This window comes from Tubulanus polymorphus, chromosome 7, assembly GCF_964204645.1.
Source record: "Tubulanus polymorphus chromosome 7, tnTubPoly1.2, whole genome shotgun sequence".
In the NCBI taxonomy this organism is placed as follows: Eukaryota; Metazoa; Nemertea; class Palaeonemertea; order Tubulaniformes; family Tubulanidae; genus Tubulanus; species Tubulanus polymorphus.
The window spans coordinates 16,377,995-16,404,557 of NC_134031.1; the positions used below are offsets into that span (position 1 = coordinate 16,377,995).

The 26,563-nt window shown below is 39.6% G+C and overlaps 1 protein-coding gene across 4 annotated transcripts in view; it reads left to right on the forward strand.

Moving 5' to 3' along the window:
- LOC141907971 (uncharacterized) overlaps positions 1-26,563 on the forward strand; it is a 77,449-nt gene that overhangs the window by 11,301 nt on the left and 39,585 nt on the right. The window contains exons 1-6 of one of the 4 annotated variants that reach the window (XM_074797710.1): positions 654-1,067; positions 8,447-8,833; positions 11,766-11,836; positions 14,576-14,681; positions 21,115-21,211; positions 25,822-25,975. In XM_074797710.1, the coding sequence (XP_074653811.1) occupies positions 8,548-8,833; positions 11,766-11,836; positions 14,576-14,681; positions 21,115-21,211; positions 25,822-25,975 (714 nt within the window). In that variant the 5' untranslated portion in view covers positions 654-1,067; positions 8,447-8,547. Of the gene's footprint in view, positions 1-653; positions 1,068-5,272; positions 5,443-8,446; positions 8,834-11,765; positions 11,837-14,575; positions 14,682-21,114; positions 21,212-25,821; positions 25,976-26,563 lie in introns of those variants that run through there. The other 3 variants (XM_074797711.1, XM_074797709.1, XM_074797712.1) reach the window with 3 other exon arrangements.

Sequence of the window (26,563 nt, forward strand, 5' to 3'; positions counted from 1 at the left end):
TTTTTATCGAGGATTATTCGTGAATATTATGAAAAATACATTATTTTTGATAGTATACAGTATTCCTGAAGATGACTGTTAGGTTATAGTAGAAACGTTGGATAAACTACTATTTCGGAAGATTGCTATTAGGATATAGTCGAAACGTCGGATAAACTACAGTTCGAGGAAACTTAATTTTCAGATAGTATTTCTTTGTTATTATTGTAGCATTCTCTACGTATTATCTTCACAACACACGGATATAGCATCTTATTAGAACGATAACCACACTCAAACGTGGTAAACGGATAATAAGATAAAATCCTACCGATGTCTACAGATAAAAGAATTTTAAAACCAAGAATTTATTTATTCGAAAAATCTAAAATATATGAAATACACGACGTTTCGATCTCACCGATCATCTTTCGATCTTGACACCTAACGATAATCTGTAGGGTGAGATCGAAACGTCGTTTTTTTTAAAATATATTTTAGATTGTTCGAATAAATAAATTCTTGGTTTTAATCTGTAGATAGTGGGTTTTTATCTTATAGCGTCTTATTAATGGCGATTATTTATGAGTTTTATTTTATAAGTCTTCAGACAGAAATGTTTGATAAGATAGCTCTGGTGTATCTGACGATACTGTTTCGCTCGTTATAAGATAAAAGGAACGTTACTTTGTTTTGCAAACGATTGTTGCGTGCTGCACATAAAGACAAACATGTCAGATTATAAGAAATAGCAATTAGCGGGCTATGTGATTAAAAGCTCTCTGAGTTGATCTGTGAACGCTTGCGAGGAGGACAGAGCAAGCGAGCGAGCGTACACACACACTGGCATACACGCTCGACACTAGGAGAGGAGGTGCATAGCTTCGTAGATGAATAGGGGAAATCGGGACCATTCAGGGCATTGTTCGACCGTCAGCTGGCTGCCTGACTGAGACCGGGAAGAGAGAGAGTGTACCATTTTCCGAAGGAATCCTAAACGGAACACACACATTCTCGTTACTCGAAGCTCGGATGTTGTTTATTTATCGCGCAGATTTTACCTTGGATTTTAATAATCTGCGCCGGAGGTTCGTATGAAGATTTTTCATTTAGCAGTTGCACCAGCTATCAATCCAATCCATATAATACACAACGTCAGTATATAAAAGCGTAACGGAATATTTTAAGTATAAACTTCGGGCTCATTGGGTTTCGATTCGACGTGACATTTCGGTTCAGTTTAGTATACAAATACATATTCGACGGCATCTGTATACAATAAACTAATGATCCTGCTTTGATGATAGTTGACGTTTACACAAGTATATATGTATATATATATATATATATATATATATATATATATATATATATATATATATATATATATATATATATATATATATATATATATATATATATATATTGATTTCGATTAACCGAGATGGTTTAGTAACTAACATATCCGATTATAAGTTACGATAACGTTACGTGATCCACTGATAATGCCGCGCGTTCGTTAATATACCGAGGTAGAATATGTACGAAATCTGATAATTAACGGGGAGATATAGCAATGAGAGTGACTGAGGTCTCTTTGTATTTTCTATACTTTCTCGCGTATTAAACCGCTGTAGTGCAGATGAATTAGCTCATACGCTATGAATTAGAAATATGAGGCAGGACTTTTGCTAGGGTTTCGCTTGACGATAGTAGCATGCGAGGAGAGTTCGAAATCTTGTCTTTACTCTGATTATCTTCTAGTCGTTACTTTATTGTTGATCGTAGCTTCAATTGTTAAATACCATGCGATATTATCCTACCACTACCACTACAATGAACAGCGACTACTTATGTTTTGTTTCTTTATGAATTTGTCACTGGTGAACGTTATTTTGACCTAGATATTCTCGATGTAAGCTAAATATTTGACTTCTTCTATTGTTATACTCATCGGTCGATGATTGTTTTATGATCGTTTTAAAATTTCGGCCAACATCTGTGGTTATGGATGATTCGGTGTATTAAAGAGCAGGAAATGCCGAATCACACGTTGCATGTGAAGAGTCGATTCTATAAGTAGGAACCGCGGCGCGGAGATAAAAATGACGAAACTGTGATCTTTGGATTTCTATTAATCGGAACGGAAGGAGCCTTTATTCGCTGGTAAACGAATAACAGCGCGGTGTACTTGTACGATGAACGCTATTTTATCAGCGACGCGGCGCGCGTGAGAGAGTATGTTTTATCAGATCGTACCCGAAGAAAATTAACCCTTATTGTTATCGGATAAAGGATCTTTATTTTTTTTATCTTAAAATAGGGATTTTCCCTGTTATTTATTTGGCTGGTAAATTTCGTTTGATTTTTTGATTGAGTGTCCCATATAGACCCACCACACCTGCAGGGAGCGAAACAGGGGGTTTGATTTTGAAATCGGAAATCGAAGTACAAATATAGTTGTGTGATCGGCGGTCGAGTTAACAGAATTTTTTTTTTTTTTTTTGAAATACATAATTGAAAATTCGGAAAGGATCGTTATTAACCTAGCCATTTTGCCGGTGCCCTGATAAAAAGTATCAAATTCTCAGGTCGACTTGATACGTATGCGTGATAACCTGGTATCCACGAATAAGGTAACATCCGCGAGCCTCTAAATCCGGCCGCACCGACGAATTATACCATTACGGGTTTAACCCGATACATATGTGACCTCCATATGTTATTTTATACATACACGCGTCGAAAATTCGAATCAAGTCGGTGGAAATGATTTCTAACCTGTGTTATGAATTGTTTTGTCAAGACCGTGGCAATATGTGCCGAGAACAAAGGTGTTTAATATCCGTCTGTAATGAGACAGATGAGGTTATAGGCAATTTTATTTTGCAGGCTGCCCGAGTGTAACACGTTGTCGTCGTATTGTCATAAAGATTTGATGTGTATCAATTAATGATCGTTCATCAACGGATATACATGTAAATATAATAATCGGGCGGCGCGAGTCTTTCTGATACACGTGTTACCAGGCGGCGTTACATGCGGGCATATGCCGAATATACTATACGCGCAGAATCTATATCATATTCCAACCGTTCTTGAATGTATGTATACGAAACGAAATTCTCATTCGAGAATTCAGCGGGGAAAACAGGACGGATAATAACGTAATCTTTTCAATTATGAAGTTACGCAGTCGGCGATATTTTTGAGAACGCTTTTATTTCTCGGAAGAATTCTCAGTCGCGACAGTCGATTTAGCTGACTTTTGTCGTCGGACGAACTTCAATCCTCGGCCGGGTTTCGATTTTGATTTTGATTGATATAGCCGTTACGATATCATCATCATCATCATCATAGACCGGGAGCCCAGAGCAGTTTGCCTAAATGAACTAGGTACATATATATATATATATATATATATATATATATATATATATATATATATATATATATATATATATATCGTCATCGTCATTCCGTGTGCGAGACGTGTCGGATATCTTTTTACGCGACTGTCTTTAAATATTTGATGATGATTTGCAGGTTTGATAAGTTAAATCACTGACAGCAATATCGTTTTTTTAGTTCCGATTCCATTATCCCCCCTGTACGTATATATGTCTTGTCTGTCGGAATAATTTCTTTAATATAAACACCAGACGGGGATGAAAAATATTCGAGCGTTTTACACGGTGGAAGAAAAGATGTCGGTTTCGTTATTCAGCCCGAGGGATAGCTTAATGGTTGAAATAACCACCCTCCGGGTTTAGACATGGTTGATATTAATGTAGTATCCACAGGTAACGGAATCAGTTCATATTCGAATGTCTAGAAACAATATTTATCGTGAGTTTGTAGTCGATTTGCTAAAAGAAATACTGCAAGTTTCGATCGAGGTTACGATTTAAACTATCGCTTTGAATACGAACGCTTTCGCTCGCGTATGAACTCGAATTCGCCTACAGCCAAAACACCGAAATCAATATACAACTTTTATAGGGAACTTTGTTTAGTCCTCGAAATCGATTTCGATTGGAAGTTTTTGCTATAAAACACACGAGTTCATCGGCAACCGTATCGTCGAAAATCGTTTACCAACAAAAAATCGTCGTTTTCGTTTCAAAGTTTTTTTCGCTTTACCGAGTAATTGTTGTTGTGCATTTCGTTGTCGTATTCGATGCGAGCGCGTGTTTAAAAAATAAACCGGTTCAAACGATTAGGTTTTAAAACACGTTGCAGGGTTTATTATAATATTCGTGAGCTTATACACCACCTGTTCACTGGCGATTAATTCGAATGATAAATTGCGAAAATGAGATCAGATATCCGGTGATATGTAATTCAATGAATTCATGATTTCGAAATGTTTTCGAAAAATTATGAATTTTAGATTTTTCCATAGCATCGAAATGTTTTTGTTTGTTGTTTGTTGTTCACCCCCCCCCCCCCCAAAAAAAAAACAACCTCTTATTCTGCTAGAAATCTTTAGTTGCTGTTATTGAATAGATTTACCAATCCCTTGCCGCCAATCCAATTGACAGGGAACGGTAAATTTTAGAAGTAAATTGACGCTAAACGAATTAGATATATATGTATACAATTACGATTGTGTCGCGCCATCAAACACTACTGACGAATCGGGAAGTACTACAAGGAATCGTGGATCGAATCGGCGATCGAATCGGCTACGATCATTCTCACTAGCGTTGTTATATCGGTGCACGCCACGAAACACCACACACACATGCACATGCCTGCTATATTACACTTATAGTCAGAGCAGCTTGGAATCACACGAGGGTCTCCTTCTCGCGCTTCTCCTGTCTCTTATTCTTCGTTATTTGCGTGTGTGTGCGCGAGTGTTTCAATTTATCTTCTCGCCTTCGGCTGACCACAGGTCATCAACCACCGATCTCTCGACGATTGAACTAGTAAAAAAAAACCGGTGGTGGACGTTAGCTAGCACGTATATACCAGGTGTAGGGTGCGGGTGCCGCCCGCGTTTGAAAACGATCCACGCATCGCGGTGGCTTTCATCGACAATGGGCGAATTGATAAAAACCCGATCGCGATAATGATAATGGATTTGTCATATACTAAGAGCGTCGAGGCAGTCAATCGAATTTGGCTATCTATCTAGTGTGGCTGATTTACGAAGCCTTTATCGCGCGGTGCGCGCGGGCGAGTTGGATATATGATTGCGGTTTTTATGGGAAATTCTTCGTAAAACCGCAGTTCAAAGGCTGTATTAGTGCATGTATACGAATGCTAACTTCCATTTTACTCCGTGTACAGGCACAACATTCACTGGGATTAGTAATAACTTTGTCAAGATCTGGAATTGTCCGCTGGTGAAACGCGGAAGTGAAAACAAAGGATATTTATCATCGGAGTAACTGGTGTTGTAACTGGTGTTGAATTGCGCAATGCAGTGATTATCACCCGACCACGTCTTATAAGGTATTTTTTTCGTGCGTTTACACATAGTTTGTTACTGGTGCGTGTGTTTACAGTTGTCCGCAGGAAGATATCATCGCCACCTACGTAGTTGTTTTAATAAACGTGCGTGGCATTCGTCGTTGATGAACAAGAGAATCGCCGAGCCAGAGCCAGCGATAGAGCCACTGCGTCGTCCGCGTCTGCCTCTCTCTCCGTTCGTTTGTATTGATTGATGATAGGATATAACTAACTTATCATTCTCCATAGTATTTAACGACTGCACCAATTTGCTCGGCGGGAGTCGTCGTTTTCGTTCGTTTCGTGTTCGTCGCGAGCCGTAAGTCGTGTTTTTCATTCTCGCCCGATTTGGGATCAATTTTTTTTCTGCCGGCTGAAATAACGGCGACGTTTCTAGTCGCGGATTATGACGAGATACTTGCGTTTCGCGGATCTTTCGCATTTCACCAAAAAAAAAGAATGCCGTCTATTTTCTATCGTTAGCCAAAGTGATTAGAATTTTAGGGATACATTTTGCTCCGGTTTTATTGAAATTGAATATACGGGATTCATGGATTTGGTATTTAATGAAAATTTTATATATATATATATATAAATATATATATATATATATATATGCATGGCATGGCATGGTGAGGTATTCGCGAAGCGCGCTGTAAGGTATCAGGTGTTAATACCTGACACTATCGAGATCTATCCAGATTTGATCGGTGTAATATCGCTACATAGCAACACGTATACACGTTTACATGGCAGCAGCGGCGATCGAGTGCGTGTGGATTCTCTTCTAAAAACGATTTCGTTTTTCGAGATTGCGAAAGCGCCGTGCCGTCAGTATTAGCCCCGAATCAAATTATATGATAATTGAAGAAGTAACAGAAGTGTCATTGACATTAGCTACGTATATAAACTGTATGTTCGTCGCTGATATAAATACGTGTATGTGTGCGTGTCATAAATTCTAAGGGCTCTCGACCAATATATTTGTCATTTGATAATGAAATGATATATTTTGATTCGTTATCGAGTGAACGTAATAAATAACCGATATGCCGATAAAAGCGCTAGTTCTCGACAAACGATCATATTTACCCCTCGTAACGAATTGATATATGATTGTTATGTTGTAATAAGCGTCCGTGTATGATTATATAGTCTTCTCTATAATATCTGTGCCGTGGTTTTTTTTTTTATTTCGTCGGTAAATAATATTGAAAAGATTTTTTTTTGCAAACCCTTCACCTAAAAGACGAGAGTAACTTGATATACGTAACTTCTATTAATGATTTTACCGTGGTTTAGGTGTGGCATAGGGTTCCTCTCTCTCTCCCTTTCCCCCTCCCTCTCCCTCCGTCTCTCCCTCTTTCCCTCTCCCTCCCTCCCTCCCTCCGTCTTTCCCTCCCTCCCTCCGTCTTTCCCTCCCTCCCTCTCTCCCTCTCTCCCTCTCTCCCTCTCTCCCTCTCCCTCCATCTCTCCCTCCCTCTTCCTCTTTCCCTCCCTCTCTCACTCCGTCTCTCTCTCCCTCTCCCTCCATCTCTCCCTCCCTCTTCCTCTTTCCCTCCCTCTCTCACTCCGTCTCTCTCTTTCCCTCTCCCTCTCTCACTCCGTCTCTCTCTTTCCCTCTCCCTCTTCCTCATGACATATTTCTTTTAACTCTATAATTAGTAAGCTCAAGATGAATACGAATATGAATACACTCCTTCTAAAGTATATGTTTATGAGGTATAAGGGTTATGGTTTAGTAGGTTTAGTATCGTTGTAAGCTACCATGTTGTTGGCGATGTTTTCTCGACGATCAACGATGTAGCTGATATCGAAAAAAAAAGTACGTTTCGCAATATCAGCCGATCTGATGTCGACCGCGTTTCAAAGCCGGGCAGCGTCGAGCAGTGCCGCTTTAAATATGCGACAAAAGATCGACTTACCACCAGTCAGGAAGGCTGTTATACGGTTTCATAATATCATCGTGTTAGTGAAATTGCTAGATTACATCCTGTCGCTGTATTACCGGTATTGATTTCGATTGAGTAAATCAAATCGTATCAGTTTTCTGGTGTTAATTTGTTTCGCACATCCATCGTAATAGTCGTAATGGAAAAAGACGTTATGATCGTCCGGGCAGGTGTAGCCGCCTACGTCAATTTATTGACTTCGATTATATCGATATTGCGCGAATGCACTTTGAAATATTGAAATATCAGAGCCGCGCCGATGGTAGGACTATTAGATAGATATTGTTACCAAGGAGGTGTTTGCATCTGTTCTACCATATGAAATGTCCTCGGTAAAGGTTGAAATGCGTACAGCTATCGGGTACTGTCGTCACGTCACGACTAGCCCTCAGATTCAGCCATCTGGGCATTCTATAATAGGAGCCCTGCGACTCCTTGATGTCTCTAAAACCGAATGAATTTTATATGGAAAATGCTTTTAAAGGAACTTGAAACTCCTTTGATTTCAGCAAAATATCAGAAACTCCTCAAGAACTCCTTCAATATTGAGAAATAGGCGATTAGTGATTTTTTTGGAGATGTACAATGAATATAGACTATGCCTAAATCGGTACAATTAGGATTTCAAGCTAGTTACCGAATTAGAAAGGAGAGGAATTTGCTTGCAAAACCACTGGATAACAGTAAACCAAGATAAACAATACCAATAGGGTGCTATAACGTTGCTCAATCTACTATTTGTCTTCAATAACTACATATTGAATATTACAATATTGCGACCTAGCGTAAACTATAGTTCAGCACTCAGCTGGTATATCGGGAGGGAACCGTCTGCCTGAAATGATTTCGTGTTCCGCCTTATCTAGTTCGCATAAAAAGACGGATGATACCGGATTGTTGGAAAGGTTGCGTGCGAATCCAATTTAGCAGTTCGGATAAAATGGATTGCATTCATTATCGCTACTATATCGTGAATACCGCTGTGATAAAACAATCACTCTTATTCGCTGAAAAAGATCTTTGTTCTAATTTGGGTTTTTTGTTCGTAATTTCAGGTGTTGTGTGATCGTCGTTAGGGATTATCAGCGATGTTGACAACGCCCAAAAATCGGTGATAGCGAACAGCAGCAGCAGCAGCTTATGGGAGTATATAGATATGGGAGATAATAAGAATACGGGTTCGGGCGCCGTGCCCGCAAATAAACCGCAACAACAATCGTCGTCCGCCGCGCGCGAAATGAACAACGCGCCGTCGGAGAGTCGCCATCGATCGGCGGCGACCGTCGCGCCGAAATCCGAAACGCCCGAGTTGTTACCGGAAGATTTCAGCGTGAAATCGTTGTTGCCGCCGTCGATCGGACGTCGGAATACGCGGCCGAATCGCTTCAAGGCGGATAAAGTGGAGAGCTGTGTCATCAACGACGTGGAATATTTACCCGGAGGTGAGGTTTCATCATTCCTGGCGTCGTCGTTAATATCGACTAGTGTTACGATCCTTCTCGTCGTCGACGTCGATGACGGTGTTTTTTTTTTTCGTCCGTCTGCCGATATTTGTCCGTCTGCTCCATACATATTTATATAACAGATACGTGCGTTTCATTGTAACGCGCAGTGATTCGGCGAGATTCACTCGCCGCTGCATCGGAAAAAATGTGATGTTCTCAGGACCGATGAAATGTTGGTCCTGCTTTGACACAACGTAGTCAAAAACGATGCGGGTAATTTTTGGGCAATCTGAGCATTGCCTTGGGCCAATTGCACAGTCGTGACTAAGTCCAAACGTGGGGCCATCTCACAATAATGGTCCGTTTGCCGTAACCCGATCGACCCGACTTTTTTTTAGATTGATTGAAATAAATTTTATTTTTGTTATCGTTTCCATATAAAAAGGTGATAAATTTGTTTTTATTGCCCTAAAATTTTGCCAAAAAATATTTCTACCTACCTACCAACTCATCCTGAAAACTTGAGTCAGTGTTACGGCAAACAGACAATTATTTTGGGATGGCCCGGTCTTAAGTTGTTAGATTGGCAATAGAACTAAGTTTGTGTTAGACCGGTCTTAAGTCTAAGCCATGACTATGCAACCGGCCCGAGGGGTTATTATCCCGTCATTTGAGGGGATCTTTTGAGTGGTGAGGTAAAGACGTGAGGTCCAGCCATGGCCTGAGCTGCCAATTCCACTGGACCAGGTGTTAAACTCCCAGAACCTCTACGTTAGAAGTAATCATCTGGTCAAGATAAATACTCCTAGGTCCGATCTGCTCCAAATCCATGTTAGAAAATTTGTCTTCGTGCTCAGCGTCCTCTGCTCTTTTCCCCGTTCAGCGATTCTATATTGAATCGCCATTTTTAGACGTCTTCAACGTTTTCATCGCGTATTGATCAGGAATCTTGTTGTTAATTATTTGTAATGTAATCATGATACTAATGGTGGTTTTCAGCAACTCTTATGAATTAAGCTGATTGTCCCCGCGCTGTAAAAGTAATCAATATTGCGATGTCAGCGCAGCGTGTTCGCCGCGGGACGAGGCGCTTTGTTCGATTTAGTCGGACGTGTGCCGCCGTGTATGTTCGGTACACCCCTGCCTGTATACACCGACGATCATATGCCCCCCATAATAGAACGATAACCACACTCAAACGTGGAGAACGGATAATAAGATAATAACCCGCTCTATACAAATTAAAAGAATTTTAAAATCGAGAATTTATTTATTCAAAAAATCTTAAATGAAGATCTTAAATCACCACACCTGACGATGATTTCTAGGGTAAGATCGAAACGTTGTGTATTTCATTTTAGATTTTTTGAATAAATGAATTCTCAATTTTAAAATTCTTTTAATTTGTACATAGTCGGTTTTTATCTATCTTAGTATGTCCCCATCTCGTATAGTAAACCTCACCTAACTCGTAGAAACTAGGACCAGCAAATGTGGCTGAGGTATCCGAAATCCGAGTCAAGGATAGGAAAATTCGTGAGGAAGTGGGAAAAATTATTTGGTTGAAAGGTCCGAAGTTTACTGTACATCGTCATCTTTGGTTAGCGTGAATAGATACGATCGCCCCTTTACTATTTACATTGTGAGGGTCGTTCTCGAGAATTACTGGCAATTGAGAACTGTTACGCGGTAGATATTCATTTTACATGAAGCTAAGGGGGTAGGCTACTGAGATGCTGGCGAGGAGCGATGACTGTTGAGACTTCAGCAGCTGCAGTAGTGTAGTCATAGAATTACACATTTTCTAGAGATAACCATTATCACTTGGAGTTTTTTTGACGCCGGCCAAATTTGGCTGGTGGTGGATTAGGCCCAGGCCAGCCCAGTTCACATTGGTTTTGAAAATTTGGCCCAATACAGATGTGGGTAGTTTTTGGGCAATGTGAGCATATCAGTTGCACAGTTGTGACTAAGTCCAAAAGTGGCCGAAGCCATATTTTAGCCCCAATTTTATCTGACTCTGGAAATGACTTATCTCACTCACTGCAGCATCGTGTCGATAGCATTTCAACAACATGCTCTGTGATAAGGCATGGGCCAAATTCGACTCTGGTCTGGAACACAAGGACACAACAGTTCCACAGTTGTGAGTTAGAGTTAACTCTGAGTTAAAGTTAGTTAATTTTCAATGAGTCAACTCAGAGTTAAATCTTAACTCACAACTGTGGAACTGGACCCAGGAATAGATCTTTGTCACGTATCTTTGTTTCGATATATTTCGATGCGTTCCGTAGGTAAATAGACTAGAGAAACGTGAATATCTCGCGACAATCAATAATATCCATCGCGTACACATACTTGAAATCAATAACAGTTTAATCGAACATACGAATATACACGGCCGAGAAGCGAATGATTAGGATATGAACTTATATCGACGGAACACCGGGGCACCGAGTCGGTTATAATTGCTAGATCAATTAATTTCGCTGTTGATAGGTCATATTCAATGCCCATGGGGTAATCCCTTTACATTAGAATGATTACCAACACTGCGTCTGCTATTGCAGCTCGCGTCGAGGCCTGTCATTGTCAGCGGTAAGATTTCAGATGCATTATATTATATCCTGTCTTTTTAATATTAACCCTTGAATTGCCAGTTCTGGTGATCATGACGATAATGTATATGTAAATGTACGTCGTTGAAGCCCGTGTAGTGTTTTTATAAAGTTACCAGTGTATCATGCATTAAACAGCTGCGTTATATTGTTATTTTAGCTTTTCGCTCTTCCCGATGACTGTTGATATAACAACAGCATTGCGGGGGGCCACCCATCTGTCCCGCTTATTAGAAAAATCATCGAAAACCGATTTTCCATCGGGCGGGGAGATTTATGTATCATATTTACGGAAATTCGATCCATTTCAGATTCGGTGTACATCGACAGTAGCAGCGCCGATCAGCCGTTCTTTGTGTGCACGATTCAAGAGTTTCGCATGGTTAGTATTCAATCCAATTCAATTCGTCGTTTAGTCGGTTAGCCCTCGCCGGGAGCCGCCGCCAATGCGGGTACTTTAAGCATCGAGATAATAGTCAACAGCACGTCGATATATACACGGCTTATATTTCGGTGTAGGTTGGCCGTAAATCGAGTCAATACGATGATGATACCGCGCGCAGGGTGTTTGCGCCGCGCATGTTGACACCAGCAGAAACCAGAAATAAGAATCGAATTGCTCAACTCGCCGTAAATGAACTCCGATATCTATTGTTACGAGATAACATGAAATGATACTAAACGTTTGAAAGCTTTTTTGTTTTGGTTAAAGATTTATATTTGCGACCACTCCCTTATCCCGCTCCCGTACAATATTATAGCCTTCAGAAATCTGAATTCTATTTACACGTATTGTGTATATTCATTGCGTACAGTTTTTGATGACTTTTCCTATAACTGTGAAGGATGACTTGCGTTGCTCGGGCAAATAATGGATACATATGAAGGTAACCTCGGGATATGGAATGTTGACTTCCAGGTTTTGAGACTTGTGTCTCGCCTGGAAGGCATTTCCTGTCCTTTTTGTACGACCGGGTAATAATTCATACGTTGTTTAGTGTTGATTTCGCTACCTGAGCTTTCAATCTCGGGAGCCACGACGGGAATCCTGCGTTAAAAAACGTGGCTTTCAGTTGCGGCCGGGAATTTAGAACCCATCTCGTGGCCACTCAAATAAACGAGCCCTTAATCTTTTCGCGCAATTTCGTCTATAATAAACCGGGATTTAACGTCTGTCGTCGAGACGTAGCCGGCGATAATTTTCTATTTGTTGTTCGGCAACGTTTTTAAAAGCCGTTTTTAAATAATTGATTCGCTTTTTCACCGGCCCGTTCATCCATCCATCTTCATGACTGAACCGAAGAGAAAATCTTAATCATCAGTCAATACGTCGAGGGCGATGGAAAAACGAAGACTGTTTCATTTCGCTCAGAGAGAGAGAGAGAACGAGCAAGTGAGAGACGAAGAGAATTTATTGATTTTCTGATCTGGCTTCTTCCTCTTAACGCACGGCGCAAAATCGCTGTCTTCGATGTTACAGTATATTAGCATGAGTTGACGTCTGCTAGCCGCGAATCGTTTTGCCGGAAACGTCGAAAAATTAACGCGTATGCGGTCTTATATACATGGGCGCCGCGTAGGCTAAGCCTATTAGCCGTATCTAGAGTTAATCCTTTCTAGCGCTTTGCATTTGATTAAAACAAATATTTGACTGCGTATGATCGTTTAGTGTCCGCCTCGATGTTAACGCGTCGTCGTATTGGTTTAATACGTATTTGCTCGATTGATGATCGGTTATGTAAATATGAATGGAGGAAAATTGCTGTCGGAATACTTGATTAATATTTGATTACGAATATACGGTATCTTCTTGTGCGCGTTTGGTTATTAAATCTATACCGCCCGGACACGTGATGATTTGTCAGCGGCGGCGATCCCCGGGTGTGTATCTAATGATCCGTCTTGTAGGGATGCCTTGTCAGTTCTATAGCAGCAGAGCAGAAAGTCCCTCCTATGACAAACTGTTATATCATGGACTCTAGTCCATGGTTATATAGTGTTAATTAGGCTAAAAAAAGAGATACCTTGTTTCTCCTTATCGGCCGGGTCATTTTATAAATCGTGATAAATTTTCGATCAGTTCATTTCTATAGCTGCCGAGTCTGTTATGGTTAGCTTGATCACGATTTAAAAAAAAGTTATGTACAGGGTTGATAGGCAGCAGGCTGGGCCAACTATCAAGCTCAGCAGAGAATGAGAAACGAAGTATCGACTTATTTAGCATTACATGTCGTATATATCCGGTATGAACAGATTAATGATTTCTCGTTAACTTTTGAATTGGGAGTTTGTTGATGATGTAACGCCCGAGGATGTTTCATTAACTGTTTAACCCTTTCAGTGCTGACTAATTAATACCCTATAGTGCTGGAGATAATTTGAAAATTTTTAAAGATTCCACCCTAACGTGTTGAATAACGGGAATACCACTATGGTGCGTCTACACCGCGGAGCGGTGTATCGTTAGTTACTAGTATTTCACTATGTTTGACAGGTGCTGCCATTTTTCAAGAGAGATAATTATTAATTACATCAATACACCGCAGTGCGGTGTACTAGTGAAATCTATCAATGATTTATACACCGCACTGCAGTGTAGACGCACTGAAAGGGTTAAATGACTGTTCAGTTGAAAGATCATGTGATTAGATATCCGTAAAAGACCATACAGTCTCATTGTCATGTAGTAAAATCAAGGTGAATTTTATTTGGTCAATTTTGGGCGGAATTTTACCTTCTCTTTTTTTTCTAAAAATTGATATTCCATAGTCGGATTTTAAACGTCGGAAACTCGCCTGTCTCGTAGTTTGTTTGGTTCCAAATTCGGTTCAAAGAACTCACCGAAAATTGGAGGGTTATTTTCGTTCCATTGCCGTTCAGTTTCTTCCCTGTTCCTGGCTTGAAATCGACAAAATGTAAACGGTCGTTATTTGAGTTGTACTTAGTGAATTAGAATAGAAAACTGAACCCGGAATATTTCCGTGTTTGTAAATCATTTCTCGTAGATGTCGATTTAATGTTTCAGTACACGTTGATCGAATTGATCGATTTATTGTGATACAATTATCTTTTAAGGATATTTGTCCGTCTAATAACTGCATCGATGCTTTGATCGTTTCAGACGAAGAATGATAAGCTTACCGCGATAGTGAAATGGTATTACCGTCCGTCAGAGGTACCCGTTAGCGTGTACCAACCACTCGTACAGGATAGAAACCACGAATACGGTAAGTTCGATTTAAGTATCGTCGTAAAATCGTGCGGAGAAACGCATCTTCGCGATTTAGGATTTTTAATGCGGTTTCGATAATCGAAGCCTTTTCCGCGCGATCGAATTTGAAATTCGAATCGTGCGGTTGCGTAACTGGAAACGATTCGAGTCGGGGAATGGTTTTCTTGTGTTCTTCATCGCGAACTCGTACGCCATCTATGGGATCATACGCGAACTTCGAAGACTAGGAAATTCATTACGTAAGAAGGCAATGGGTTCATTCGTAACAAGAAATCAAATGCGAATTGATGCCCGAATTATATTTTAAGGTTGATCGCGCTCTTAATTTGAGAAGTATTTTGTAATCTTATGTCTTCAGAAAATAGGAATTGGCGATTGAAAATATTATCAAATATTTGATTACTCGTCTTAAAATCCTCTCACAATGTGTCGAATTTTATAATGCCGCCATAATAAATATGATACAATCAGGGGATATTATTAGCTTTGGATTTCGAATCAAACATCGGCTTAAGAATCTTCGATGAAAGAATCAGATTCTCGTTAAATTTCGCGTTAATTAATCGAACGTAGAACTAATTAGTACCCGTAAATATTGACTGTGTGAAATGCGATGGTGATGTGTAAGTGATTAAAATCTGGTATAAAGGACTGGTATTAATTTACAATACGTTTCCGTTGTGTGGTGAGGCATTAGATTTTATTGGCTGGTCTGTATAATCCCGTTGGTGTATCTGTATCTGGCTCTGTGTACAAGAGATAGAGAGAGAATCGATGCAGATCGAGCAATACAGTTTGATCATGTGAATAATAGCTGTGGGGGTCGTCTATCAATAACAACTCTCTAGCCATTATGCTCGTGTATATAAACACGCGAGTGTAACGTGTTAAACGCGTTTTCATTGGCGTGCTTCGTTATTCGCGAGCCAATCACGGCGGCTCTTACAAAATCCGGCTGTGAATTAATGCAACATGGCCGACTTAGATTAGTGAGTATGAGAATTCTGCTATTTTCCGTCGTTTATGTCGTGTTTATAGGTGTTTTTCGGGCCGATATTTTCGTCCGAACGTTCCTAGGCGCTTAAGCTCGCCGCGAAGGACCGGTCGACTTAACGACGTAAATATCCGGGCCTGATTTATGTCCAATTTTGAGGTGAAACTGAGGCTTTGTTCGACGTTCCGTCGAGTGAACTGATGATTTTAGCTGTTATACATTGATGCATGCTGCCTTGTATATTGAACTGTTTGATTTACACACCGGCGCCGTCGTCGTCGTTAAAACGTTCAAATCAATTATTAGCAAGTGATTTTTCATTTGAAGATGATGCAGTGTTCCCCGGTAATAGTTTTTGATCAGATATTGATTATGCCGAAACAAGTGTAAACAATTACCGAGTACACGTTAACCCTTTAAATGTCAATACGGTTTCGATGGTAATAATTCATATTTTAAATGTTTATTAACGATTGCAGGTAGTAAGTTGTAGTTATCGCATTTATTGCATCAAAGTCAGCTTTTTAAAGCTAGATATCGCAATAATGTCTAGGTGGATTGAGGAGCAAAATGAAGGTTTTGGTCACAAGCTATCTGTTAGGCTTACAGGCAGAACACATGGATGAGGTTATCGATAGGGAGTTACGTATCAACAGCATTCGCATAGATAATAACGATAATGATGATAATTTATTTTCATTTGATAACATTTCAAAATAAGGTTATTTCCGAAAATCCGCAATATTCGGGATAACCGTTAGGGATCCAGATACTACCGATAACATTGTGATTTAACCCGTTTTTGCTGTAGAGATAAATTAATGATGTCTCCACAGGCTCAGCAGCAGCCGACTCCTGCTGTATCGGTGCTACTGTTAGAAAGAATAAGACCGTGAATCTTCTGCTGTTATCAGTGCATTCGGTCTCTCTCTCTATCTCTATACAGATGATGACTGATGTTCCGCACGGCGATTGATCCTAGCAATTTATGAGCTTTCCAATTATTTCAGTGTTCGGTGGATAAACCACTGCAGGCGACTCTCTCTGCTCGGCGCTGTTTATCCCCGATGCGTTCTCACGAGACATCAGACGCTCTACGTGCGCGTTCGCGGAAACGCGACGATGACTTGGTCAATTTTTGATTTCGGCGTTTATCATATTCGATGATATATACGCCGGGGACTTATTCGGTTAACCTGACGCCATACATCACCAATCACCTTCGCGAGACTCGTGTAATGATATTTCAGCTGTACGCCTATTAATCAGCTGCGTTTGTCGAGCATTTCTCAATTATTCCCAACCAGACATACACTGTGCGCACCGCGATACTAGAAACATAAAACAATGTCCCTACTCTACGCTAGATTCAAGGGTATAGGTTTACATCGCCTTTGTAGGTTTGAATTTCGCTCCATTATTCATAATCGGGAAAGTTTTTTTTTTCTTCTTTTTTTTCAAGTTTTAACCCTTTCAGTGCTGGCTAATTAATACCAGTATATCGTTAGTTACTAATATTTCACTATTTTTGACAGGTGCTGCTATCTTTCAAGAGAGATAATTAGTAATTACTAATTAAATCAATACACCGCAGTGCGGTGTACTAGCAAAATCCATCACCGATTCGGACACCGCACTGCAGTGTAGACGTACTGAAAGGGTTAAAAAAAGAATCATTAATCACTTTATCAGACCGTGTTGTTTAATTACGAAAAGGTGATTTGATGATGTTCGGCGTTTTCGAAATTGAAAGTTCATTTATTCGGGAGAGGTTAGAGGCTATATCTGCTGCGCGATGATGAAGATGATGATGATGATGGTAATGTAATTATGAGCCCGTTGGAATATTCAATCTTCCAGTTCAGTTACCTTGTTATCGTGTGTGCTTACTTTCATGCAGATTTACCCTGGCGATGAGGCTCTCTTGTATGTCGGTAATGCGATACAAATGAAGTCGGCAAATAATCAATTTTCACCCGCCATCGTCGAATTTATCGCGGACGTGGGGATGTGGTCGGCTGCCCATCGGGGAAATGAACGCTTTAAAACTTGAGAATTTTTTTTTTTTCGCCTTAAAAACCGTTACAATAATGTCTATATATACACTGATAGCTAGTTTGCGGTATGTAAGGTGTACTGTGTGATTCGATGTGGACTACATCATCAATATTGGCATTTCAAAATAACATTTATGAATTTTGGTGTTTATTTTGTAATCAAATGTATTTCATAACTCTCATTTTTGATGAATTGTAATAATTATTTTTAGAGGATGTGCAATATATCAGGGCTAGACTGGTTGCCAGTCAGTTCAATTCAATTATCGACATATTCAAATCCAAAATAACTTCATTGATCTGTGATATTATATTATTTATTGTCGACAATATTGATCATTGATCTTGATCATGACATCTCAGGGAAAGCCCTTCAGGAGGGTATCACTTGGAAAGCTCTTTAGAAGGGCTTTTCCAGTGACATCATTATCAAGCATTAATAGCGAAACCCAGTTTACCATGTATATCATCAAAGTTGAACATGCTTCCACTACACAGTGCACCATGTTTCATCTTTATTAGCTGTTTATACGTTATTTCAAATCGAGAAAAAATCCATTTTTGTGCTCAAAGGTAAAATGTACTCAGTTGATCCTACTGGACCCCATGGTCCTTTATCTTATATATGTTTAGATAGATTTCTCTAGTATATGAGAAGCATATGTATCTCTAATGACATGTTATAACAACGTTTGAATATGTTCCATGTATACGTATGGTGTAATTGGCTTGTTTGTTCAGGTAATGTTATATTAAACCAATCTAAATAATTGATCGCGCTTTGCTATAGGCAATTATGACTATATACCCGCGTTTATAAATCTTCCTCCTCGCTGAAATCTGTTCCCCAGTAATGAAAAACGATGTTTGAAAATATATATATTTCTATCTGGTTGCCGGGCATTATCTCCACAGTTATTAGCGTAACCTCGTTGAAAACTTGTTGAGATTTTTTCGACGATTCTATTTTTCGAAGTGCTTTTGAAGCGGATCGACTGCTCGTATTTTCATTGCCCGCCTATTAACAGCGAAGTCTTGAAGTCTTCCCCTTTCGATTGAGACAGCGAGAGAGAAAGAGAGAGTTGTTTACGTGCGATAATTTCTAACTTGAAAACTGACATTCGAAAAAAAAGTGACGGTTTCTTGTTTAAATGGGTGGAATTTGCCCGGCTATTTTAACAAAAGACCGCCCGGAAATTTGTGAACATTGTACGTACACAAACAAACGACTAACGCATTTAATCCGTGAACTTCACGTCTTTATTATACATACTTCTAACGATTCAATTGAGTCTAGTTGAAAGGTAGTTGTAGTTGTGAACGAGGAAAGTAAGTTATTGATGTATGAATTCGAATTAAACGTTTCATGCCTGTATATATATTGTATCAGTACAAAAGAATCGTGTTGGTCGTAAAATATCTTTTAAGATGATCATTATAAATTAAGCGTATTTAAAATCGTCGATAAGCTTTAATCGTCGCGTATATCTTCGAGTGCGGCTTTCAGGAATTTCCGTGAAACTGTTTAGATATTTTTCAAGCGCTTTTATGATAAGTTGAAATGTTGATGTATGCGTTTTGAAAGCGAATCGTAGTGGCAGGTGGTAGCACTCTCCTCCTCTGTGACAGTGCAGTATTTTTTTTGTAATGAAGACATGCTGTGTATTAAATGTACAAGGTTATTCGATAGGAATTTAATTTGTTGATAGAAACTGTTCATAATGATTAACGCTGTACTCAGTTATTGGAAGAGAAACAAAATAGTGATAGCGAGAAATCTTGGATCGTCTACAGGAATTTGAGTAAGCCTTGAATCAGTGTTCGTTGCGTATATTCGATGTTCAGGCTAAAATTGTTTCTTATTTATGCTTGGCTTAAAAGTGGTCCCGGTTGGCCGCCTGTCCACCCTGCACATTACTAAAAGTCATGATCAAGCTAACAATGGCAGTTATAGAAATGAACTGATTACGAATTTTATCGCTAAAAATTTTATTTACAAAATGACCCGGTCGATTAGGAGAAACGAGGTATTATTTTTTAAGCCTTAGAGCAACGATTAGTTACATGAAAATTGCTAGCACATCTTAATCAACCAATGGATTTATATTTGATTGAAATGACACATTGTTTAATATATTTATATATATATATGAAGCCAGTTGTTGGCAGCATATGTGCGTAGTGGTTCAATAAATTGATTAATACTTAATACTGAATACAATGAATACTATCCTATCTAATGTTTAAATCGATATAAATATCGCCGAATTGCAACGCTGCGAAAAGATTAAAATTCTCGCTGTAATATTTATCTCGGTCTGCAGCTGTTTTCGTGAAGAACGTCTTTCTTGTGAATATGTGTTTTTACGATCAACTGAACGTTTTTTAGAAGCGATCAGAACGGTTAACTTGTTATCAAATCGGGCAACGGCTTCTGCGGCGAGTGATTGCGCCCGAATCTACCAGGTTTGATAGAGTACACAGTATGTCATCAACGCCGGTTTCTTTCTTAACTCAATCTAAATCTTACAATGATTTCGCAAATTCTACATCATACGTCTCGTTACCTCTGAAGATTCAGCCGAGTTTGTCTAGATGCGTGATTTGCCGAATTTTTGGATTGGCGACCCAAAAATTAAGATCAAAGTTAATTGAAAATGAACTGATTTTGATTGAGTTTGTCTGATATCTTAGTGGCTCCATCTGACGGGATAGCCGGCGTGCCGGTACCCTGCAGTGTACTGGAACTCTCCAGATGGCGCAACAAAACACTGCGTTACGTCATGTAGTGGAAATAAATTCTTTTTCAATGAAATTTGAACTTGATCTTCAGGCTTCCAATGCGGAAATTACCAAACAAGTCATCGGATAGATAGATATATATCGGATCAGTGTATGGTATTGATTTACTGAAAATTGATTTGCTAATGAGAAATGTCGAAATTAATTGAAATGTAGAAGAAATAATTATTATTATGATATTATTATTATGATATTATTATTATTATGAAGATAAAATACAATATAGAATAGAACTTTGAACTCAAGAATTAAAAATATTTTTCATAAGCAATGCCCTTGCTGCAAACGAGATCCAGTTTTCTAGGTAAACCGCTTTGCCCATGGGCGATTTATTATTACATTGAAACGTGGTAATCGAGTTACCACTAAAAAAAACCAGGCCGAATCCTCACTCGCCATAGTAGCATTGCCGGTGCCCTGTTGCTACAAAAAAAGTATCAGCTTAGTTTGCAGTTATGTGAATAAGGTGCTCGACTGTAGTTGTGGTGGATGATTCACACAGTTCTGCGTGAACTAACGATCTTCGCTTTTCAGAAATAATCGATGATGATGATGTTTATTATTGTTCGTTTCAGATTCCGGTCGGTCATTGATCATTCACGATCCGCTGATAAAAGTTCGCGAGTTGTTCATCTCCGATGCGACTGATTGTTACCCGATCAACTCGATCAAGTAAGTGACGGACGCTGTTCATCTGCCTCGCGTCGTCGTCGTATAACTACCATCGCGACGGCCGTGCGACTACGGGACGGGATGTTATGTAGAGTAAACTGCCATGAATAAATCTTGCTTGCTTAACCCAATAGACCGCAGAACGTCCGTCGATGTTAGTTTTGTATCTCAGCAGAATGTCCGCTGTGCTTAAGCGCCACCTATAGTTTGAGGGGTCAAAGGTCCAACTTTTGACCTTTGATTGACCAAATCCTGTAATCATCTTCAAAATAACCAATGGTTGTAACGCATTATTTTCAGTATTTCTGCACTGCATCTCTACTTAATCTTTATATGCAAATTCATATATATATATATATATATATATATATATATATATATATATATATATATATATATATATAATGGCTTACTAAGTGTTTGTTATTCAGGAACATGTATATGAAGTCGCGGCGTCTAATGGGTTAATTGGGTGCTCGGAATTGTAAATTGTATCCGTCTTACAAACTGTCGGACTAGACTGAACTAGATTCGGAAAATAGCCAAACTCCTGGAACCCGTCCTCGACCTCTCATCCCGCTTAGTCGAAATCCGGTTCTCAAAGTCCGGTGCTCAACGCGCGCGTACGGGGAGGGGGGCCTTCAAAGTATTAGCAAAAATATCTACCAGTGTTTAATGGAGCCTCTCGAAGTTCTGACTAATCTCCATAAAAGCCATCTCCCATTCATCGGGCCGTAATTGATCAATATTTGTTCTACGCAGAAGAGTGCTGAAACGTTCTCGTGAAAAAACATCGCGGCATCAGCATCCGACAAATATAATGTACTGTATTCATTCGAGATATACGGTTTGATGGGGCAAGTTTTGTAGCAGAAAGTAATACTTATGGGACGATTTGCTGTTGATGTGCAGTAACACTTATTTCTCAGTGCCACCGATATAGAAGAACCTATCAGTATAGTAGAATGGCCTGTACACTCCCACTAAATACAGAGAGTAAGGAATTAAATTCGAATTTTATTTTTCAAGAATTAAGATCAAAATACATGACGTTTCGAACTCACATTAGAGATCCTCGTTACTGTGGGAGGGATTAGCTAAAAACCAGGGGCCCGATTCTATAGACTGGTATTACCTTTAACCCAGGGGCAAACTCAATTGATAATGAATTGAGTTAGCCCCGCGGTTAAAGGTAATACGCGTCTATAAAACGTACGGGGGAGAACTTAGTAGACCGGGTAAATTTCTGAGTCAGTTGGTAATTAGCGGTTAGTAAGGCATGAAGTAATATACTCAAGAACCTATCAGCTTAAATCTGCGACCGTATCGTCGAATTAATGCCGAAGGTTTCATCATTTCGTCTTCCGTCGATCGGCAGAGTCAGAAAGACTAAGCCCCGGCACACTATAAAAGACGTTCGGTCTGAGAAGCCAAGTTTTGATATTAACGTCAATATGAATATGTCAGTGACGGTTATGTTTTTATGGATGCACCGCATTCTTGCGTATGATTATTGATTGATGCATCCGCCTTGCGTCTTAGTTACATCACATCAAACGATATGAATTCACAAGCGATTAGTTGTCGAATACACAAGATACGTACTCGATGAAGAAATATAAATGCCAATTCAGAGGGGCCTTGGAATCTTCTACCCCCTCCCCCACCCCAAAAAAAAAATAAAAATCATAGGTTTTCATTTCAACCCATCGCCCATTTCATTCCTTATTTCAACCAAGAAAGTACTCAGAATGTACCTTAATCTAATTTTTCAAAATTTTCTAGGGGAGGGCCCCCAGACCCCCTTATGGGCTTCGCGCTCACTTATGACGGCCGCGCCATGTAAATGGTGACCCTAAATCCAATGTGCACCCCCCTCTTTTCAAGAACCTGGATCCCCCTGTTTGCGGCGAAGAGGGCAGAAAAACGGAAGAATGTGAACCGGGGATTCTTATAAAAGAAAACTTGTTCGCTTTATGCGATGATGTTTTACTGTATGGGGGTATATAGGCGAATGGTTTAGTCGGTGTTGTAACAGTGGCAAACGTTTGTAAACATGCCTGCCATAGTAAAACATTTCTGGAGTTCTTATGTCAGCGGATGATTTTGCGTAACTGATACATCTAACTGGGTGCCGCGAACACTCTCGCGAACACTCTCGTTATTCTATAGGGAAAAAACATTCATTCATCAAACCAGGCCCTATATTCATCACCTTTCACCTTCGCGTTATTATTTTTCTTCCTGCGCTCATTTGTAAGCTAGAAATCTGGCTACTATTCCCGTTTGTTATTCGATCTATGCTATCTATGCGCGATAAACTGTTCACCCCATTGTATATATGTTTTTATCGTCTGAATTTCACATCTGTGACTGTGCGGTTTATGAATGCGACATGTCGGCAGACTGCTCTAATGAATACACACAATTATCATTTGGTCATCGAAATCTACTTCAGGCGCGTATTGCAACAACTAGGTTTTGTTTGTTTCATTCGGTTGTATAGGATTTAGGGGTTCCCATATATAGTTAGTCTTGATATACATATCACATGTGATGTTCTAGGTTCATGGTTTGTCAATGAGAAATTCATCGCATATTAGATTACGCTTATCAGTATCGCATTTTTACGTACTTTAATTTCGATCAATATGTCAGTCTCCCATGATTTTATGATCAAATTAAACGATCATTAGTGATTGATGAGGTGCACAAGGTCACCGTAGTCGACTGATAATGGCTGATTGAGTGACAGAATCGCCCTGCCCTAGTTCACCTGGTGACATCATTACCTTAATTGACAAGTCACAGTCCTAAACCCTAGATCATCTGACTAAGGCCACAGGATGACATCATAACCCGACTGACCAATCGCGGCCCCAACTCTACATCATCTGATATATGACAGCGTAAACACTGTCCAGTGCGGCCTGATGACCTCTTTTTACCCGAACTTACCAATCAAAAAAAATCTTAGGTCAACGCACAATTAAAGCCGAGGCCCTTTGAAGTTTATTGGCTCAATAAATCACAAACATATCCATATGAATATGGATTTGTATTAATGACATGCTAGGATTATGAATCTGATCCTACGCGAGATTATTAGATATCCATATATATTACTAAATACATTGCTAATGAAGTATTTCTTATATGTTAAAAATGATATTGATACAAGAAATCTATATCCGATTTATACACAGATTACGCAGACATATCAATGACTTAATTTAGAGCCGTTGAAGTTTTCGCGATATACAAATCCTTCAAGTCGATCGGCAGTTTCTGTCGATTTTCAATTGTACTCGAGGAGTCTTAACTGCACTGATTTGCGCGAGTGTTTGCTTTGTCTGACTGGTTATTGGCAGTGAAATATTAGTCTTATGAATTTTTAAACATAACCATAGACATGCTACTTCACAATGAGCGCTTTTTAGTTTGTCACACACAACAGAGAGACTCGTTCCTCGTCGTATAATGAACACGATTTATACGGAATTGTTCACGGACTGCCGTGTTGATATATTCATTCATTCGCTAATAAAGCAATCCGTGAATATAAAAAAAGATCAAAACATTTCAGAAATATTTTCGACTCGATAAATCTATATAGAATTGCGAGCCGGCTTGATATCAGCCGCATCACACAAGCGTTTTTGGCCCTTTTTTTAAACCAAATTTGACCCGCGGATGTCTCTAATTAGGCACGGGCCAAATTTGGCTGGATCACATGTAGACGATTCGGCCCAGGCCAAATTGGCAAATATTAGATTTGAGTCAAATTTAGCCCGTGTGTTGCATTGTATGCTATCTAACACTGATTGCTTATGTTTCAAAAGAAGCGATTGATTACGTAGTTGTCACCTGATTGTCGTAGCAATCAAACTGGTACATGTTAGTAGATGGCGTACGTATATATACGTGCGCTCGAACGCGATTCGATAAATATGCATGTAACTATACATCAGATGTGGCGGATAAATGCTTTACGTTATTTGTAATTATTTCAACTGCTCTCGCATGTGTTAATATACCATCTCTGATTTCTCTCGGGTATCGGGGCGCCGTTCAATATCGGATGATTTGATTTACTCGTCCTGTAGACAGCGGCGCGACTAGATCTACAGCGCGTCCGTCGAGACCGCGACTAATTTCTATTACCCGCATCGAACAGTTATACTCGCATCATATAAAAGTGTTAGTCAGGGGGGGGGGGCGTCGTCGCTGCTATGAATTATTTACAATTCAAATATACAAAATGTATAAATTTAGGTGTTTTTTATCTTGTTTTGTTCTGTCTCGATGAAAGTGCATAGTTTAGTAGTAACATTTGAATTGCAAATATAGAACAAACAAGTTCTCGAAGTTCGGTTTGGTCGATTTGGTTAATTCGTTCATTAATACTGTATGGTAAAGTGATGATATTTTAGTTCCTTATCATTCTGTCTTTGTCAGGAAGTACTGAAAGCCTTGAAGAATTGATTTTGTTGTCATTACCATCCGCATCAGTTCTGGATTACTTTCAAACTGGCGACTACCTACTGAATTTGCTGATAATGGAGAGAGTCTTTGGGTGGAATTTGAGTTTCTTTCTTCTGCTTTTACAGGGGCAAGTGCAAAGTCGTACACTTCCAGGATATCGTAGCAGCCCAAGAATTCGAGCCTTTGCCCGATACGTTTTTCTACATATTCGGCTATAATCCGGAGACAAAAAGACTGGCGACCACGCAAGGAGAGATTCGGGTGGGCCCGAGCCATCAGGTACGTTGAAAATCAAATATTTCTAATCGATAGTCTGCTCTTTGTCATAGCTGGCTCACGAGGTGCTGCCACCTACGCAAAGAGGTACGAATTAAATACGCGCTAGCGGCAGTTATACGGTGACCTTTATGTGTTGGGGTATAAAACGTGCTATTAGACGTTTTCTTTCAGGAATAATCTGCTGTCGTATTGATCAAGTTAACCGTGATTGCTTGTCTGAAAGTGCAATTTCCGATATTAACTAGTTTCGGCGTTAGTGTTGCCGTCAGCAATTGCCTTTTCCGTTTAATATGCCGCGGTTTTTGCTCATCGACGCATATTTTCGCGCGATGATGAATGTATTTTGCGTGTTTTATCAGCCGTCTCTGGAGTTCGGCGCGGATGTCGCGACTAGTATGTCGCGACGAGTATCGTAGTTGCCAGACTCGAGACGTTTCGAAAGTTACTACGAATAAAAACGGCACGCGATCCCGTTAATTGATCGAAGCAAATATTTATTCGTCACTCGCTTCATTAGGCTCAATCAAGTCTTTATTCCACTGACTTCCGTTTGTGAGTTAATTACTGAATATAAGCTTCGTTACTAGC